This window comes from Rhipicephalus microplus, chromosome 9 (assembly GCF_043290135.1).
Source record: "Rhipicephalus microplus isolate Deutch F79 chromosome 9, USDA_Rmic, whole genome shotgun sequence".
Taxonomy (NCBI): Eukaryota; Metazoa; Arthropoda; class Arachnida; order Ixodida; family Ixodidae; genus Rhipicephalus; species Rhipicephalus microplus.
The window spans coordinates 32375699-32396466 of NC_134708.1; the positions used below are offsets into that span (position 1 = coordinate 32375699).

The following is a 20768-nucleotide window of genomic DNA, read 5'->3' on the forward strand; positions in this document are numbered from 1 at the left end:
AATGACAGTCTCATTATTTATCTTGTCACTGCATGCCTAGCATTTTCCATAGTTTCACTTGCAGCTTGATCTTTAACTAATAAGGCCTTGTATAAAACCTATTTGTTCTCCATTTGAAGAAACAGAAGGCTGTAGGGAGCAGAAGAGAAAAAATTCTTCCATATTTTTAAAACTAAGTTTAGTGAGCCCAAGCGAGACATGCTTAATTCAAAGCTACACTTGGGTAGAGTAGCTAGGAAACTTTTGATGCAAGAAGCCGGAAAATAGTACTGTATAAGAGGCAAGTACACTCAAACCTCAATATAACAAAACCGGATATAACGAAATATTGGTTATAACAAAGTATTTGAAAAAATAGTCTTGCAATAGGCATATTTTTTAACATAAACCTTTATAACGAAACTTCGAATATATCAAAGTCATTTTTGTGTAGCATGCAACTTTGCTATAATGAGCTTTGAGTGTATTTCAGTAAACTTTTGGAATGAACACAATGTGTATGATGACATAGCGAAGTGTAATATTTACCGACTTTTGTATTCAACTCCATGAAGGGGGAATGTAAAATTCTCTTCTGTCATGTCATTATTGCTGATTGAAACATATTTTAGAGGCCACAATTAACCTAAACTCCATTGCTATCATCCGTACTAACATGTTGGGCTTTTGTGAGAACTAGCCTTAAATTGGCTTGCCGATGTATTTACAGGAGCAATATTTGCTAGCACCGCTTGTCGGTAAGACGCGAGACAACTGCTCAATTCGCGTTGCTTTTTTTTTACTGACAAAGGGCTTAATTAGGTTTTGCTAAGTACTGCAGACAAACACTGAATAGGTTGAAATTGTAGCAGCTGTAGACATATACTATTTGCACATTAAAAATTTGTACACTCTGGGTAAAAATTTATTTATTTATTTTATTTATTTACAATACTGCCAGTCTCTTTTGAGACCAAAGCAAGAGGGCATGAGTATCATAATACAATGAATGCTAAGTACTTTCTTACAGGCGGCATACAGAACTGTAGTTATTTTAAAATTGGTAATAATAATCCTAGTTACATAGAAACATTAGACATAGGTATTTATGCACTCCAAATATTCAAAACAAAAAATGTTTGTGTAGGTATTTATTCTACAATACACTTGATTTGATTGACTGTTTGAATTAGTTGATTGCCATCTCTTGGGGCTTGAGGTGTTGCTGGTAAGTTGCCTCGCAGTTAAAAATATTTCTCTCCTAGGGTTGGGTATGTGCTGCATTTGACTGTGCACAACAGCGCAGATTTATACAGGATAGGCAGTATAAACAACTACTTAGTGTTTTGTCACACAAACCTTGCGTGTTCAGTATTTCTTTACCCAAGGTAAGTTGTACGCACATGCACATTTCAGTTACATTCATTTAGGCATGCAGAGCACAATCCTTTACTTTCCTTGCTTTTCCTGTATTGTCTATTTTGCACGGAGTGAGGTATTCTGCTATTATCTTTTTTTTGGCTGGTGCTTGTTTAGTTCTCACGGTTTCATTTCATCCTCTTTCTAATTGCAGATGCAACTGATGCAGGTATGGTAGTGCTTTTTTGGTTGCCAATACACCTTTTTTTCGAAGCTGCATGTAAGCTTGTGTACTGCATACGTACTGGCTGACTGCAACTGAACTTAAGATTGGCGAGATTTGATAGTAAATGTCTGAGATCATTCGTTTTGAAATATGCTCTGGTAATTGTGTGGTTCTTGTGATTAATAGCCTTAAAGTAATTCTAAGCACATGACGAATGAACCAGGTCGTTGAAAGATGGGAATCAAGCTTGAAACACTAGCCCTGTGAATATTTTCGGTACGTGATGAGCGTAGCTCGAGTGCATATGGTAACATCTCGGGCTCCTAATGTCTCAAAGTCTTCATCTAGCCCATCCTCTTGCAACTAGTATAGTAACAATGGCACATTGTTTTTCTTCATTTTCAACGTCAGACACATCAAATTTAGTTGCACATTGCGGTAGTTTGTCTGTAGAATTTTGCGACTAATAGCAGTACAGTGACGAACACCCAAGTGCAATGGCTGTTTACAATGGGAGTGGAGTGCGAGGATACCCATATGCCATGATAAGTACTTTATGATTCCTGAGTACTGCACTGTAGTGTCCGCCACAACTTTGTCCCGGTTTTGAAATGCTCGGCAATATATATGACACTAATGAAAAGCAGAAGTTCTTGCCAACTTTTTGCGATGCCTTGATTCTCACTTTGACCAAATGGCATTGCACAGAAGCTGCTGTACGCCTGCTGTATCTAAAGCTGGGCTCTTTGTGATATGCCGTTTGGCGTATTTGTCTAGTATGAATTCAAGGCATGTGTATATGTACCTAGAGATTCATTATACCGCTTTGTTCTTGCGAGGCTGGAGAGATAGGAAAATGAAAGCTGCAGTTGCTGTTGCGCAGCTCAACACTGCTTCTGTTCACTGAAATAATTGGTTGAAAATTGGTTTAGTCAACGAAGCTGAGCAGTACTAGTACTCAATAGAACACCCATCATACAGTGTTCGAAGGACTGTTTGCGAAATTAAGCCAATGTGCGCGTGATTTGTTAGAAGCTATGGAAAAGTAAAGAAACATATGGAAATGAGATCAAAAGGAAGAAAAACAAAAGCAAAGCAGTGGGTGATACACAAAGAAGTTTTTTAAAAAATCCTTCAGTGAAAGCTCTTGCATTGCCTTACCTGCTGAAGCTGCTGAAGTGGACCCACAGCTTTCCCATCCTTTATCTCAAAAACATGCCATTTGTGGTTAGTGCCCACTTAGAGATAAAGTTGTTTGGCTGTGTTACTGTAAACACTAAATCGATTCTAAAATCCCCGATAGTCGTTCTTGGCAAAAGTAATAGTATAGAGATGAGTAAACAACTGGATCTCCAATAGAATTCGACAAGACTTCGAGGTTCCTTGGAGAAACCAGCAACTCAAAGACACAAATTCAGCAGTAACAGTCCGGAAAGATGTGCCATAATAAACTTGTTAGTTGGGGAAGAAAAAAGACTTCCTTCGCTGAATGCTAACGTTTTACCTTACCCCTACAAAGATGGCAGCCGCCATCTTAAAATAGATAGGGCGTCACCCTCGAGGCACAATTTGCACTCCAGCATGTCTTCTTAAGCCTTCTTGGTGGTCAAACATACAAGCTTGGTTGCAGTTGGCTTGACTTATCTTCTTACCCACTGTTCCGACTGTGTTCTATCGCTGCATGTCTTGAATGTTGTAACGCTCCTGTTTTATTGCTTTTTTTTTTGGTCTTGTCGCACTTTCTGTTGCACTCAATCTGCACCTGCTGCTTTCCTCACTTTTATAGATGAAGAGGAGGGTGAAGGTGAGTCGCATCAAAGCCTCGTTGTCACGACCGCACTGTAGTGTGTCCCTCAAATCAAATCAAAACTTGGACATATCGCAAATGTCACAGGGTGCTACAAAAATGCTTATGGGGAGGCCCTGTTAGTGATCTGCATCATAGTCTACAGAAAACTTGTAGCTCACTGACAGTTCTTTAAGCATAAAAAGTTAGATTGTTTGCACCAGGCTTAAGAGGCAAAGATAGTTAGCAGCAGTGAGAGGTTGCAGAGTACAACTTGCGGGGGATAAGTATATGCAACAAATTGCTAACAGTGTGGGCATCGAGCCAGAAAAACGCTATGGTGGGTGGTAATCAAGGTTAGGTAATGATCACGTTCTGCAAAGTTCTCTATGTGCAATCGGCATCTCCAAACACATGCTGTTAAAGCAATGAACTTGATGTGTCAAATTTATGTGCTCTAATTACAAAGGGAATACACAATTGCAAGCTTTTTCACTGTCATTATTATTGCTTACTTAACATATTCTACGCATTTCGAACCTATTCTGCCCAAGTCAAATTTCATTGCAGTTGGCCTTTATCGGAGTACAAGAAATACTGATGGCTTCTTTGCGAAGTTGCTAGAAACATGCACTCTCTTTTGCCTTCACAGGGATTCTTCATAGTTTTTAACTCTGTTCGGTATCATCTAGCATATGAAATACATAGTGTACTAGTTGCCAGCCTAACTGGCAAATTCGTCCGGCTTCTTCACTCGCTCGCTCATTGCTCGCACGCATGGGTGATTACTTACAAAAGTTATTCCGATGCATGCCCGTGATAGTGCTTCGTGACAGACTCTTATAAATGGTGCTTGTCCTAAAATGTCTGCATGCCCTTTTCATCTTTCCCACCCTGCTCGGCACTTGTGCTCATTCTGTTCTTTTCTTCCTTCTTGGTGTGTCTCACGTCTTTCATAGATGACGTCCAGTACGGTAAGTTTTGCATGCACAAAATGTCAGTGCCAAGTGTCTGGGAGCAACGGCTTGGCAGGTGAAAGTATGTTCTTAGAAGTAGCTGCTTCTGCGATTATGCTTTTCAGCTGCATAGCCGCAGTTTTTTTAGTCTTTTCTAGTATGTGTGTGTGTGTGTGCGCGTGTGGGTGGGCTTGAAATGTCTCGGTCTTGCAAAAACACACAGGACTGCGATATATATTCAAGGTAGAAGGAACACGGGTGTACAGTTCCTGCAAACTGTGCCTATACTTATAATGTATCTGTGTCTTTATATTTGTGTTGCCTCTAGGGGAAGCTGTTTTTCATAGTCAACTCTGACTTTCAGACTGAAATGCACATTGATTTCCAAGGCACTTTTGAGACGGCTACTGTACTAATGAGACTTAAATTTGTCTGTTGTCTGATTTAAAAGCTCCAATTCGTTGTAAAAACTTCCCAAAATTTTCAAGTTTCAACAAACAGAAAACTTGAGCTTAAAAATTAGTTACTGTAAAAAAAAAAAAAGAATATTTTGGTTCTTTTGAGTCTATAGGTTTATGTTTCACTTCGTGTTTCGACAGTTGACCTTGAGAAGACAAGCTAGTTACATAAGTTTGTGTCTTGCATGAGAGTGTCTTGGTGTTGTGAGGTGTTTGCAAAACTCTTTCGAGCAGGTTTATGTAGTATAGGTTTTTAAATATAAAGATTTAGCAAGTTACGGAAATTCGATACGCCAATGCAGTAAGGCAGTCCAGTAGTGTTCATCCTTTCCCACTTGTGTTTTTCTCCCCCCTCTTGTTCAAGTGACCCTGCGTCGCTGCCACAACAGGCGTCTCCTTTACAATGCCTTTGCTGACTGGCAACAATGAGGTGTGACAACCCCACAGTAGCTTTAGAAAAAGCATTTGTTGTGTTGAGTTGTCTTCACCTGCAGAAGGTCGATGACTGGGAAAGGAGTAGTGGAATGGTTATATGGTGGCGTATTTGTGTACTGTATTTCCATATCTTGCTAAAGTTCTCCAATAAGTCGATTGTTCTGTTAATTTTGTCCCACTTGTAAGGCCTGGCGAGTGCCCACACATGTTCGTACAAAGGAACTTTCATTCACTACTAAAATTGATTTACTCGTGTAGAACCTCTTGCACAAGTCCTTTCCCATAACCTTTGTAGTATTGTAGTTTTTGCCCATCTATCCTGATGTTGTGTTCTCATAAGCTCATAGGTTTACTGTGATGTATCGAAGTGAAATTTCTTTTCTGGACAACTGGGCAAAAAAGTTCATTCGCTTATTTCTCATAATGAAACGCATTCTGGCGCTCTCAAAGCAAAGTGTAGTACATTGAAGTGCCCTCGTGCTGCAATCATGTAGTCAACTTTATACCACTTTCAAGTCGTCGTTGAGTTCCTTAGTTGCACGATACGTTTTGGCTAAGTCATTGGGTTCTTGGGGGTTACCAAATGAAACACCGTAAAGTAATTTAGATTGTGATTGCACCCACAAATGTAAACTTCACGTTTGGGCGAAGGCCAATCACGCTGCCACATTGCTTGCATCCCCAGCAAACACTGAAACATATAATCTGACAGTGCTTTCTTTAATAACAGCTTGTGTGATTTAACCAATAAAAATTGTTGCAGCATGCTTATTATATTAACTGTTGCCATATGTTTTCAACACGTCACTGTTACGTACCTCTGAAGTGTAATATCCACAAATACAAAAGCAGATGTCTTCCCTTAAAGATGTTATGAACCACCCTTAGTCTTTGGGAGAAAACGCATCCCGTGGGAAGCAGACGCTGCTATGAATGACTTGGCCAAATCTCACAGTTGCGCGTCGCAAGGAGAGTGTAAAAGCGGAGTGCAAAGTTGCCATTTTCTCAGGCTCCATCTCATCATACATGGGCCTGCTCTCACTCTCTTCAATGTATGGGGTGTCTGCTGTTTGGTATCAAACAACAGAAAGCGTGCCATTGGCCAATAGCCAACGCAAATTGAAAGCAACGTTTAGATGAGATGCCCTGCTTGCCACAGGGTGCCCTCTTGAGCCGGCCATTGCACGAGGGGGCGCTTTGCATTGTCTGCTTGCATTGCACAGTGAGCCACGTTAGTGCGCATGAATCAGAAGGAGAGTCGTGGCACAAATAACGCACACTGAAGGTCGTGATGTGTGATGACGTTGTGTCATTCCCTCCTATGTAGTTTAGAGTGCACTAATCGGGAGGAGAGAATGGAGACAGCGTGAAACCAATTCCTTGAACTCTGCTCTTTTTTGACTAACTTGAAATATTTTTGCGGCAATTGATTCTTGAGCAAAACAAACTCTGATGCCGAGGTCATCTAATGATTACTCGCTGTAGTGGCTCAGGGCCCCGTTAACAAAATATGTGTTCTGAAGAAACAGCATGAACGCTCTGTTTTCATTCTGGTGTGATGGGTTGTGCTTTCTCGCCCCCCGACTGGTCGCTTGCTTGAGCCAACAAACCTGTGGCATCTGTCCACCCCCTCCCTCCTACTTTTCCCACCTCCCAGACAATGGCGAGAAGTGGCGAGAGCTGCACATCTTGCTGGCGCGCTATGCCACTTACCTCGGCCTCTGCATAGCAACGTTGATCATATTCAAGAGGAGCACATCTGTTGCCAGTGCCATCGGGCTGTGCGTTGGCGTGTACATCGGCTTTTCCGAGTACACGCTGTCCAACTGGAAAGACCACAGCGTCACATCTACCATCAGAAATGTCGTGTCATGGTGATGGCGGGCTTCGTGGGCTTTCGGTTGTTTTTTTCCGGCTCTTGCCATTACTTTGACATTTCAAATCGACACTGTTTGATTCTCTGTGAACATCCTTCTTCATTTTCAAGGGTTGTGAGCTGCTGTAGTCGCATCAGGGCTGAAAAAACAAAAAACGCACATGTGTTCGTTGGTTGTTTTTAAAAGGGCATTTCAGCATACTGCTCCCAACTTGCCATGAAGGCAGTCACATTGCCAGCCTACCAGCATTGCACAATCTAGCAAATTGCTGCCACATGTGCATTTGATCTGGAAAGTTTATGTGCAGTGGCATATGAAAAAAAAACAAAGAGAATCGGAGCCAGGTGTGACCATAGCTCTTCAAACCATACAGCTCCACAATGTATGTATACCTTTGTACAATCTTGAAATCAAAATACACTCAAACCTCATTAAAACAAGGTCACATGTGCCAAAAAAATACTTCGTTATATCTGAAAATTCATTATAAATATATATTTATAGCACTATACTTATGACATAGCCATTCTTCGCTTCGTTATTACCGATAATTCGTTAGATCTGGTTTTGTTATGTGGAGGTTTGAGTGTACAAGGCTGTGGAGGTTTCAAAAATACTAGGGTTATCAAGGGATCTATTAGACGACAAAAATTTGAGGCATTACAGGTAAGCTCTGCTAGTTGATGGTACTTGAAAGGTGACTTAGGTGCTAGAAACCTTTTAATTTCTTGTTTGTTGAGAGTGCTGTCCTGTCTGTATGTTTGTTTTTAAGCTCCTGCAGTTCGAGAAATATCTTGAGTGCAGTGGTACTTGCCAGCTTAGTTGACTTTTCCACCAGGCTGCTCTTTACTTCTAGTGCAATTTGTTGCCTCAGCAGTCGTCTAGAGGACGTGTGAATACAGTTGTCAAACTTTATGGTCTGTCTCATTTCCTGTGATCGCCATGTCTTTTTTTTATAATGTACTGTGCAAGTCAGTCTTATGGCTCTAAATTGCACATCAAAGTGTCTGATTTGTTGTTGTCAACAACTTATGTACAAAGACTACGGGCGTTGTGCTAGTGAGAATGCATGTATTAACATTCCTTGTTTATCAGTACAGTCGAACCCCTTTATAAGAGACCCTGATGTAACAGACAAATGGGTATAGTAGACACCATGGTGCCAACTTTAAAATAGGGGTTGATTAGGAAACATATATGTGGTGACCTGGTGATAAGAAACAAGAATTGCTGCCCGGTACATGCCTCTTATAAAAGGGTTCAACTGTAATACATTGTGAGTACTTGATAGACTTAGTTTTTATTCTTTTTCTCTTTCATGCCTTCATTACTTTTCCCAAATATGGAATAGCAAACTGGACATATTCCAGTAAACCTTGCCCCTTTTCCTATTTTCCTTCTCTATATCTCTCTCCTCATTTTTATATAAGTATACTGGTGTCTCAGTTTGTGTGCTTGATGGGTCTTTACTAGAAAATTATCATTTACATTGACCTGGCAAATCCCAGTTGGCATACTACTTATATTCCCGAATTACCACGAAACTGTAAACTCGCAAACCACCTGCACAAGTCTAGGTTTCCGTTTTGTGGAGAGTGAGAGCTTTCGGGGTTTGTCATCTATTTTTAGCCGTATTGTCTTCAACGAAAACATTGAAAGATTTCATGATAGAGATGCTTTCACGTCGACTGTAGAAACGCCATTGGCACACTAGTGCACAGTTGCTACACATTCCCACATTCAAGTTCTCCTCAGCCAGTGAAGATTTAGTAAAAGAAATATTTGGGTGAGATAGTCTGGATTCATCGTAATAAGAGCGCAAACAACATAAGGACCAAGTGAGACCGAGAGGTACAGCGCCCATCTCGTTTGCTCCTCTTTTGTCCTTCTGCTACTTGTGCTGTATTTAGCATGTAGCAGATATCTGTCTACTGTGGCAGAGCAAGTTCACGAACAGTTGTCTAGAAGTTCACATTTAACTAGATAGAACTGCTCGTTGCGCCAGAAAAATTTCGACTTGCAGCGGTTGTCATTCTTGAAGGGACACCAGAGGGGTGAAAAACGATTCCACCTGTATTCAGAAATTGGCCGTGTCACAATATGAACAGCACTGTTGAGTTGCAAGAAGATATCTTCTAAAGAAAGTGTGCGAAAAGATGATAGTTGGCGACGTTGCTCTTGAGATTCCCGCTCAGATTCCCTGCGACGTCGTAGCTTTCGGCAGCGTCTACTACCTAAATGATCTTTCAGTGCATTCTGGGGAATTTAGAGACATGATAAGGAATGTTTTTATGAAGTTTGATTGCGCTAATGTGGGAAAGCTATTATAAAGGAGTTTGGACATGTGCTACACAGGCATACACACGACACTAACATTTTTACGGGAAAATTAGAAGCCACACTGACCTTCAATTTTTCTGATGATAATTTATCTCTAATTATGAAATTGAGAATGCCGTGAAAATAATTGATCATTCTGAACTGATTTTTTTTCACTTTGGTGCCCTTTCGAGTGATGAAGGACTTCTTTTCTAGTCTACTTTTGGAATGCATGTTTGAAGAAATGTGCACGTTTTTCATGAAATGCTACATCTTGAATATAACACAATATGCCGTTACAACAATTCATGCCTTGTAGATATGTAGGAACTGAAGGTCTTTATAAAATAAACATCCACATTTCATCAGAGAGCACATGTTGTTTACATGATCTGTTTTGCAAGTTGCCTCATACAAATAACGTTTTTTTCTTCACAGTGTGGAATTTACACATAGCAAAGTGAACAAAGTCAGATGAAAGCACACAACACAGGTGCTGTTGTTCATATTGTGCTGTGTAAATATGCCAGTGCCTAGCCACTGACTATATGAAGCTACTGTTCTGCCGGTCTTGGTGCAGTTAATCGTTATATATTGGGATTTTTTTATGCTGTAAAAAAATTCGTACAGAAGTTAATCATTTGCACGGCTTCGTACTGGCAGCCGCAGATATATTTTTGAAGTGCTTCGATTCACAGTTTAGGGAACACTACATACAGCTTACATTGTAATCTCATGTCAAGTATGGGACTTTTTAGGCAAAACTAATTTCATTGTATTACTTTGAGTGATTGGATCCTGTGCTTTCACATGTAGAGCGAATCGCAAGGTAGAACTCGCAATTGATTAGCAAGGAGCTTGTTAGGCTTAGCTAAGCCTAACATTCTCTGCAGCCTTTCACCGCGGGGCTGTGATTAACGCTGCGCAGCTTACCGCTACTGTATACACGATGGTCGTATCTGGAACTATCGTATGACTTGAGGAGCAAAACACAAGGTAGACCTCGTTAGAGGGGCCAGGAGTACAATGGGCTTAGCTAAGCCTAACATACTCCGTGCCCTTTCCCCTCAAGGCTGGGATTAAAACCACCTAGCTTAGTGGTACTCGAACTTCTATTTCTTTTGCAAGAGCGACGTTAACAGTTGGTGTCACACAAGTTATGTATTTTGCTTAGGTGAGTCTTTTTTGTGAATAATAACCTGCTTACTATATCATAATTTGACGAGGCTAACCAGGAGGCGCAGTTCGCGTGCGTCACGCAAGCGGCAAGACATTTCCGTTTAATAAAGCTTATGTGACTGTTCACTTTGTTCATACATGAAGCAATTGAGAGAAACGAGTCGCCAATGTTTGCCTCGGTGGAGCAGTAATCGCAGCGCTCGCATTTCGACGGAGCGGGAAAATCCCCGAGGTCCTGAGGCCCGTGCACTGTGCGATGCCGGTCCATGTTAAAGAGCACCAGAGGGCCGAAATTTAGGGAGCCCTCCCCTACACTGTCTCATATTGTGGTTTCGTTACGTAAAACTTTGGATATTTTTATTATTACTCATAATATTATTATTAATTGACAATGAGATTTTTCGTTCCCGATTTCAGAGGAGCCGGCGGAGGAGAGCGAAGAGCCAACACTGCCAGAGTTCACGCACGGCGACGAACTCTGAAAGCGCCCCAACCGTTCATTTCGAATCGCTCAAAAAAAAAAAAAAAAGTCAACTTTTTTTTGTCTTTCATCGAAAAATTCATTTAAATATGTCATAACTGCATCAGGTGTACAGTTTTCATACCCTGTTTCATCCCTTCAGATTTCGTCTACTTTACTATGTGTTACCAGAAATAAATCGTCGCGTTGACACGTACGATCGCTGTTGCCTTCTGAAAAGAGAACCTCCCTTGAACTGGGAGTGTCACCGGAGCCACTGACTGCCCTTGTTCTAAAATTTTTAAACGCTTAAAGTTTCCGTGTTCCAGTACACTTCGACCACCGTATAGCGGGTGTAAGCTGTCAATTTTCATGAAAGGGAACACGGGAGCGCGTGGCCTGCGCGCTCTGGCGGCTGCTGGCAGCGCGTTCAAGTAGGAGCGAGAGCAACTGCAGCCTCTTTTCGCGTCATCTCTCGGCGAGCAAAACGAGCATTCATTGATGACGTGGAACCAGCGGCGAGACTGCGATCCCCTTCTTCTTCAAGGCGACCGGTAATCGCCTTGAATTAACAGTGTACACCCGCCATGGTGGTCTAGTGGCTAAGGCACTCGTGTGCTGACCCACAGGTCGCGGTATCGAGTGCCGGATGCGGCGGCCGCATTTTAGGCGAAAATGCTTGAGGCCCGTGTGCTTAGATACAGGGTCACGTTAAAAAACCGCAGGTGGTTGAAAATTTCCGGTGCTCTCCACATCAAAAAAGAAAAATAACAAGCAAGGATAGTGAGATGCTACAGCGCAAATGTCCGTCAGGGTGGAATCGCATACGTCAGTAGAATTTGGGAATAGGTGCCTAGACGTACTAAATAGCTATATATATATATATATATATATATATATATATATATATATATATATATATATATATATATATATATATATATATATATATATATATATATATATATATATATATATATATATACACACAAACACGCACACACATATATAAGAGAAGCGTATATACCTAAGGGCTCGGTTTTCCGTGCTTTGACACACTAATAATTAATGAGATCTAACAGACAGTAATGCCAAGGAATGTATAGGGGAAGTTATTAGAACAAGTTAAATGTAAATAAGAAAGAAAAGTGGGTGAAAAAATAACCTGCCGTGAGCAGGAATCGAACCTACGCCCTTCGAATAACGCGTTCGATGCTCTATATATGCTCTCTCTCTCTCTCTCTCTCTCTCTCTATATATATATATATATATATATATATATATATATATATATATATAGCAGGAAGTATTTTATTTGCGATTCAATCCGACGATGGGAAGCATCCATATCGGTGTTACAATGGGTAGATTGGCGTGTTTTAAGATTTTTTTTGTACAGTTTTTGTAACACCGCGGAAGCGTCTAAAGCATTCCACTCCCGTACTGATAGTGAAAAGAAGGAATAAAAGAAGTGTTGTAGCATAAAAAAAAATTCATCGAGAGTGAGCGGGTGTTTGTGTCGGGTGATCCTAGAGTGACTTCTATTGATGTAGTATAAAGCCTTAGTTTTAAATGAATTGTGCAAAAGCAAGTAGATAGACTTTAAGCGATGGAGCTTCGCGCTATACTGGATAGAGGGGCAGGCTCTGCGCGTCGCAGTAACTCAGTAGGTGAGTGGTGTTGGTTGTAGATTAACCGTACTGCTTTACGCTGCACTTTTCCAAGTGTTTCAAGGGGACCAGACAAAGTGGCCATACTGCCCCGCCGTAGTGGCCTAGTGGCTAATGTACTCGGCTGCTGACCCGCAGGTCGCGGGAACAAATCCCGGCTGTGGCGGCTGCATTTCCGATGGAGGTGGAAATGTTGTAGGCCCGTGTACTCAGATTTAGGGGCACGTTAAAGAACCCCAGGTGGTCGAAATTTCCGGAGCCCTCCACTACGGCTTCTCTCATAATCATATGGTGGTGTCGGGACGTTAAACCCCACAAATGAATGATGAAGAAAAGGGTCCTTTTTTTGTTTCGGGCATCTCCGATTTCATGATTGTCACATACTAGCCATTCTTGTCGGAGATTTCGACTGCGTTTTTTTCCGCAACAGACAAAACTAGCAGGATAAATTTTAATGACGCAAGCACCGAAGCTCTTCGAGAAATAGCGATATCTGCATTGAAGATTTAGGGAAGTGTTTAGAAAGGACACGTTCTGTTCAGTTATCTCATTTACAAGGATCGAGCCATGCCTGATTAGGCAAACTATATGTTTCTTTGGAGATTTGTATTTTTGTCGGCACTACCATGTTACGCCTGCATGTCTGCTTCAGTGATCACTTCCTCGTTGAATTTAGTATTGCTACTCGGGCGTTAATGGGAAATAGATCAATTAGGATTATGGTAATTGAATAGCGAACTTCTCAGTGGCGGTGTCTTTGTGAAGCGAGCAACTGCTTCACAAAGCAATTCACCGAATAGAATGAAAGCTCTGGAACGATCTGGCGCAAACGCCAAGGAGGCAAGAGCTTAGAAAAACAAACTTCACTCCAACCTGCATCTACTTATCATGCTGGCAGCCCGGACGAATTCACCGACGAGATCAAGACGCCGAAGCGAAAGCTAGAATATATCGTTACCAAGTGATATCACGGTCCGATACCGCGGAGCAAGGGCTGACAGGGTGATAAGCGCGGAAACACCGACAAGAGGAGTATCGAGCCAATCATTTCAGGCCTCCTTAATGTTCCTGCCGCGGGCTCTGACGTCACTCCGCTTTGACTGTCGTGTTTCGCTGCACAGACGAGCCTTCGCTTGTTCACGCCTCTCGACAGAAATGGATTGCCAGGCCTTATTTCGTGGCGTGCTTGTTGGCGACTGGAGAAGACCCGTGTTTTTCAGTGCCTGTGAACTGCGGCGTGGATGTGTGATGCGCATTGTGCGCTGGATATTCGCCCAGAGTATACGCCAGCCAATCCGCACTATGGGGCGACAGTGCTGCGCGTCACCGAAATTTCGGGGCAATTACGACGATGGACCGAAGGTGCAAGTGCCCTCGTTTTCTGAGGACGACCGAAGTGGGAGCGTGACGTTAGCCGAGATGACGTCGACATCCGCTCCCTTCGTTACACGAAGGTACGTGTGCGTCCGACTACGTACTTCTAAATCGTTTCAGTGACACCATCCTTAACCTGTCCCGTCCTCACTCCAAAGTTGAGCTGTCGTGTTGAATTCCGACTCGTTAGCGTAAGCCGGCCCTGACATTGAAGCAATAAACGCGCGTGGCAATGCATTCTCAGTACAGGCGTCTTTCCTTCAGGGTTGGTGACATTTCGCTTTTTTGTGAATGGCACCGCGGGCCTTTGTAACACCACCTTTCACTTGGTTGAGAAAAAAAAAGAAGGAAAGTGAGCTAGTGCGCTGCTTGGTTTTGTGCATTGTATTTTCTTGTCGCTGTTCCAACTACTTTTCTTTTTTCGGTATTATGATTTCGCACTGGTCTCGCCAGCACCTTAGCCTAACGTGTTTCCCCGAATCGTTATGAAGGCACGCATGTCACCGCTAGTCCTGAAGCAGTTCGCTTATGATGTAACTATGTAACGTATATATAACTTAAATGTGTGGCAGTTTGGGCTAGTTGGTATGACATGACGATAGTTATAGCGCGAAAACATGACGACAAAGTGCTCGTCCCCTTCTTGTCCCTTTGTCGTAGTTTTGTTCTCGCGCTATAACTATCGTCACGTGTATATAGCATATACAAATAATACACGAACGAATAAATACCATATGTGACTTTGCAAGGTGGACGTAAGAGGACGAGCAATAGCGAAAACCCGTGTAAGAAAAGCACTGCATAAACTGCGTCACACAGCAAAAGGAACTTTTTTTAATACAAGATATGTCTCTTTCACATAGAGAATTTTCGAACTCGCCTTGATCTCTTTTTTAGCAGACATCTGTGGCGGTGACCGTGGTCTCATGCTTAAGGGGGGGCGGGGGGATGGTTTTGTGAAAGACGTATAAAGCTCGGATAATAGTTTTCGCTATGGTATGTTATTGGTGGCAATAAAAAGAAAATGCTAAATGAATTGATTTGAATCACACATGTTTCTAATGGCGTTTTATTACCATCCGGACTGATAACACTATTCGGTACTCGCGCTGCAATGTCTGAAGACCCCCCAAAAAACAAAAAAAAAACTATTAGGTGCCTTCAATCCTCCAGGTGCCTTTGGTCACCTGCGAGACGGCGCAGCCGCAGTGCGGGCCTCGTCATGGTACGGCCAGCGTCTCCTGTATTAGGAGCGAAGCTCTTTAGGGTCGTACGATGTCCGTTCACACTGTCGTCGTGGTAGCTTCCCGTCGGACGGAAATACAAGTGTTACTTATACCGTATGTACATTGTCGTTCTTTATGAAAGGGAACACTCGAGCGCGTGGCCTGCGCTCTGCGGCGGCTGCCTACAACACCATCAACCGACAAGTGAAGAAAGCACGTTCTCTTTTGGCGTCGTCTACGGCCAAGCAAGATAACGAGGCATGACCGGTAGACAAGCGCTGCTAGATTACGTTTCCTCGCCGCTCGCGATACCGGGCGATTACTGCAGCTTGTGCCGTGGTCGCGCAAAACGTTTTTATTGCCACCCACATGTATTGGGTTGACTGCAAAAGCAGCTCTCAATCTGGAGGAAAAAGATCGCGTGCTTCTTCTCCGCTCGAGAGCCAGCCTCGACCGACGCATCGTCCTAGAGCTAGCAACTCGGTGGTTTAATACCCCCCCCCCCCCCCCAGTACTTGTGATTTAAAAAAGTTACGAACAACGCGCACTAAATAATTTAATGCGCAACACATGAACTACGTCCGGCCTCGGTCGTGTCCTGCTCCGTGCCTGCGGTGTTGAGTCCGGAACCACTTCGTAGTTCACGTCCCTGACGCGGCGTAACACTTTATATGGGCCAAAGTACCGGCTACAGTAACTTTTCACTAAAGCCACGGCGGCGGACGGGTGTCCACACCCAAACTTGGTCTCCTGGGTTGTAAAACACTTCTCTGTGGCGGGTGTTATAGTGTCTGTCTGCTGTTGGTGGCCGATGTGCAGTCACTCGAGCTGCCGGGCTTCCTCAGCACGCTCTGCGAATTCTTCGGCGTCAGTTGCCAACTCGTCTTCGTCTTGACACCGAAGCATTGAGCCCAGCATGGTCTTCCCTTCACGGCCGTAGAGAAACCGAAATGGCGTGAATTGCGTGGTCTCTTGCACGGTGTAAAGGGTAGGAAGAGGTGATGGCATCCCACCACTGCCACCCGTTGTAAAGGGCTCGAGGTCGATGGTAGCAGGTAAGGCCGGTTCTCTTTTAGGGTAGCTGGCACCCCGCCGTCTTCCACATCGCCAATGCTCTCCAGTGAGGAGACGCATTAACAGAGAAAGAACGAAAATTTATTTACATTATAGAAGAAAGATATGAACAGTGCAGGGATCCATAAGATCCCGCATTATGTACAACAGAGATTCAGTTCATGATACCGCCCTATTTACAATCGTGCTTCGGCTTTTATAGCCCACCGTCACCGCCGTCTGAAGGAGGCGGTGACCACTCTTGCCACAAAGCAGGGGACGATGTCTTTGTGGTCCACACACCAGAAAGAGTGCAGATATTGCACCACTCGTCTTTGTGAAACGGTCCAAAGGTAACAGGAACGCACCACACAGACGCACCCGGCTCACGCTTTGAAGGCACCGCAGGGCGAGGAGGTAATCTGGAGAGGGGAAGTTGAGCTCCTCCGGGGATATGGCCGCTAATCCGAACGTCAGCAGCGGTCCATGCTGCTTTCAGCTTCAGGCAGTCCAAACGCTCGATCCCGGTGAACATGAAAGTGTGGCAGCTTGGGCTAGTTGGTATGGCATGACGATAGTTATAGCGCTCGTGTCTTTCGCGTCCTTCTTGTCTCTGTGTCGTCGTTTTGTTCTCGTTTTGTTCTCGCGCTATAACTATCGTCATGCCCGGTGAACAGCTTCTTCGACTCGTTCCCCCACTTCCGGGCTGTCGGTGCGTTGAGGTGGCCTCGCGTAGATGACAAAAGCCGAGTCAAGAGGTTGACTTAATCAGAACCGCCACAGTGGCGCCGTCCCCCCCCCCCCCCCCCCCCCCCCACCGATGTTCGAGCCCGTTCAACAAAAAGCTTGTCTCGCTAAGCCATCGTTGAGACCCGACTACTTCCTGGAACATCTACAGGTCAGCGTCTTGCAGACTGGGCGCCGATGGCGTTGAAAGCCTCCCTATAGCAGATCGGCTTGCGCACAATGGCGCCTGCCCAGACGAATTGCCGGGCTAAACGTAACAAAGGCGGTATTTTACGCGAAGGTCACATAAGGTAAGTTCCGGTCCCATGTTTTGTGCTGTACGTCGATGTACATTAAGATCATGTCTGCAAGGGTTTTATTCAATCGCTCAGCAAGTTCGTTGGTTTGTGGGTGGTACGCAGTTGTCTTTCAGTGTCTGGTGTTGCTCAGTTTAAAAACTTCGTCCATAAGCCTGCGCCGTGAATGCCGTGAATGTTGCCAGTTGCATGTTTTACGGGGCCAGAATAATATTATGTAAATCGGAAGTTTACTGGGCCACCAGTGTTTGAAAAAGAGAAAATGTTTCTCCGATGTTTATTCCACTTAAGAAAAAAAATGTTGCTCAAGTCTTTAATACAGTTCTTTGTCAATCTGTCTGTCCGGTAACTACACTCATTTCTTTGTATGTACCATATGGAGCTACCGAATTTTTTCAACAGCCCGCCGTTAAGTAGAGTAAGTAGCGGAAAAATACGCATGTGAATTCGCTCTGCGTATAAAGCCTGTCTCGCGATAAACGCGATCACGGTGAGGGCCTAAAAGTGGCTCAAGATTTCGCGCAACTTCTCTGAGCGCGCACTTTATTTAGTTGTATTCATTTTGTCTACATCGAGTATGCGCCCTCTTCAAAAGGGTTCTTCAGTGTGCCACTCAAGGAAAACTGTCTGCCGTGGCCAAGTCTTCTTTTCTATCGTAGCCTGCATCTCGCAACAAAAAGCGCTTGCGCAACGTGACTAGCACGTATGAATTGACGTGCATGCCGTTGAAGTTTCGTTACCACCTGGGTCCCTGCATGAGCTAGCATTTCGAAGCTCGCCTCTGGCCTTCCTTAAGGCAGCGCTTTCGGGGCTCTCTTCGTTCACTAAAGGTAAGGGCCCAACTGTCTCATACGCGATCAAATTCAGAGTTCCCAGTTGTGGTTATATTAAGCAGATTTGGTTCCTTTTTTTTTTCAGTCGCGTTTTTTATGGGGGGGGGGGGAAACTTATTTGCATTTTCTCATCAAATATGGTTATTTTAGTTATAATCACGTTCACCAAAGCGTGTTCATCGCTCCCTAATAGCATATTTTGTCGATCACTTCGTGTAGTGGAGTGCTGAAGTGAAATGTACATTAGGAGAATCGAGTAACTTTAGTCATGGATGCGTTGCCAAACGTGCCTTGTGTTATGCCCGCGGGTTGACGGCATAACGACCACCAGTTAGGACTGGGGGTCGACAGGTTCTCACCCTTGGTCCCCAGTTGTTTGCGGCTGGAGTCCGGCGGTTTTCGTCGTAGGCTTAAGTGCCGTACCTAACACCTGTAAAAAAAAAATCAGACAGATAAAATCTATCTCTCTGTCTGTTCGTCCGTCTATCTATCTATCTATCTATCTATCTATCTATCTATCTATCTATCTATCTATCTATCTATCTATCTATCTATCTATCTATCTATCTATCTATCTATCTATCTATCTATCTATCTATCTATCTATCTATCTATCTATCTATCTATCTATCTGTCTGTCTGTCTGTCTGTCTGTCTGTCTGTCTGTCTGTCTGTCTGTCTGTCTGTCTGTCTGTCTGTCTGTCTGTCTGTCTGTCTGTCTGTCTGTCTGTCTGTCTGTCTTCACACACACAAGGTCGAAAGAACTGCTTTACAAGCGATCACACTTCGCAAACAATCACGCTCGGAGTACTGAGAAAGCGAGCACTAATAATATCATATCTAACTAGGGTCATACGTCCCAAAACCAGGATATGGGTATTATAGACGCCGTATTGGAGGGCGGCGGAAATTCGGACCATCTGACGTTCCTTGAAGTGCACCGATTCTTGCGCAGTACACGGGCCTTTTCGCCTCCATCCAAACGCGACCGTTGTGGCCGAGATCGAACTTTCGGGGCTCCAGCCGAGCATCATGGCAACATGTAGCTCCTCTGTGGTGGACGGTTGGAGGGAAGAACGTAAGCATGGGACATTCAAGGCTTTCGGTTTAAACGAAACACTGCACCGGGATCTAAACCAGGAGTTTCGCGGAGCAGTCAAGTGAAAAAGGCCCTAAGTGAGCTTCTTGTCAAGGAGGTGACAGTATATATTCACTGCTTACCTTTAGAATAATCTAAGTAACTCTGATTACGCAAGGTATACAGTAAACCCACCACGGTCGTCGACAGGTTGTGTTGCTCGACTGCTGATGCGCAGGTCACGGGATGAAATGCTGGCCGCTGCGGTGGCATTGTTGGTGGAGGCCAAAATGTATGAGGCACTTGCACGTAAGGGACTCCAAGTGATAAAATTTCCTGAGCCCTCCACCATGGCGTCTCTCTTAATCATATCGTGATTTTGAAAAGTTAAATTCCAATCAATTATTATTTTGATGAAAGGTATAGTAGAGCGCTGCTCGTATAGGCGGATGACTGCTAGTTATACGATGTGCACAGCATAGCACCATAGCGTTCAAGTCGTTGGAGTAAAACTGGGAAAAAAAATGTTATATGGGTGCTCCCCACAAGTGGTACGATAAGTAACCCTTCAGACGCCAGTGAAGCTGACATGCATGGCAAGCTCACGGTATGCGTCTAATAATTTTACATAAACACATTGATCTGTCTTCTGACCCTAGGTGGCAAGCGAAAAATCCCGCCCAGGCTTCTACTTACTGAGCTTCACATGATGTCAGTTGTCATAATGCGCCATATTTGCCGAATTTTGTTATGGTAATGACCGAGTGGTTGTTTGTACGCATCTGCAGATTGGCTCGTCTTTGCCGCTGTTTTTGGGCATGCTCGGAGTTTCGAGATGGTTCTTCTGGTCTGCTTCATAGTACAGGTTGGCTTCGCCGCCGACACAAACGCCAACGAGGCCTCTGGCGACAAATACGCGCCTAACCGCAATTCTGTGGCCATCGGGAAGAGGGCGACTTGCCCGTTTACACGAGTGCTGAACATAGTCTCTGGCAGGGTGCCGCCGGAAATACCCACCGTGAAGTGCAAGTGTCCGGGAAACCGGTGCAGCTCCGTGGGCGACTTCCGGTGCCTGGAAGTGCGGGAGAAGCTGACGGTGTTCTATCCGAACTGGAAGGACGGTTCCCGCTGGTCGGTGCGAAACAAGACTATAGTCGTGACCACTGCCTGTGTTTGTGCCATGAGCCGAGCCGTGAAGTCGCATGACTTGGATGATAGAATATTCAAGCTGGGCCTTATGACTGACTGCGTTGATGACGAGAGGCTGCGTTGATGTCGGTGAAATAACAGCTCCAGTGAACACGCCTCGCTCACACCAAAAGCCATCGAGATTAAAGCAATGTAAGCACTATTATACTTTTTTTGGGAATAAATGTCAAGTAGCAGCTGTAGACTCGTATTATTGCCGTACATCGCACAAGGCAGCCGCCCTGCTCTGTAATGGTATGTGAGTGTGT

The 20768-nt window shown here is 44.0% G+C and overlaps 2 protein-coding genes across 10 annotated transcripts in view; both read left to right on the forward strand.

Annotated features, from left to right (window-relative positions):
- Creld (Cysteine rich with EGF like domains) overlaps positions 1-11251 on the forward strand; it is a 40578-nt gene extending 29327 nt beyond the window's left edge. For 2 of the 9 annotated variants that reach the window (XM_075873431.1, XM_075873434.1), the window contains exons 10-13: positions 1553-1567; positions 3351-3368; positions 4310-4324; positions 6857-9767. In XM_075873431.1, the coding sequence (XP_075729546.1) occupies positions 1553-1567; positions 3351-3368; positions 4310-4324; positions 6857-7077 (269 nt within the window). In that variant the 3' untranslated portion in view covers positions 7078-9767. Of the gene's footprint in view, positions 1-1552; positions 1568-3350; positions 3369-4309; positions 4325-6856; positions 9768-10991 lie in introns of those variants that run through there. The other 7 variants (XM_075873435.1, XM_075873436.1, XM_075873428.1 and 4 more) reach the window with 7 other exon arrangements.
- Positions 11252-13596: 2345 nt separating this feature from the next.
- On the forward strand, positions 13597-20702 carry LOC119163682 (uncharacterized). Its single transcript, XM_037415739.2, has 2 exons — positions 13597-14158; positions 20100-20702. The coding sequence occupies exon 2, from the start codon at positions 20147-20149 to the stop codon at positions 20582-20584; it is 438 nt and encodes a 145-aa protein (XP_037271636.2). The 5' UTR covers positions 13597-14158; positions 20100-20146; the 3' UTR covers positions 20585-20702.
- The last annotated feature ends 66 nt before the right edge of the window (positions 20703-20768 follow it).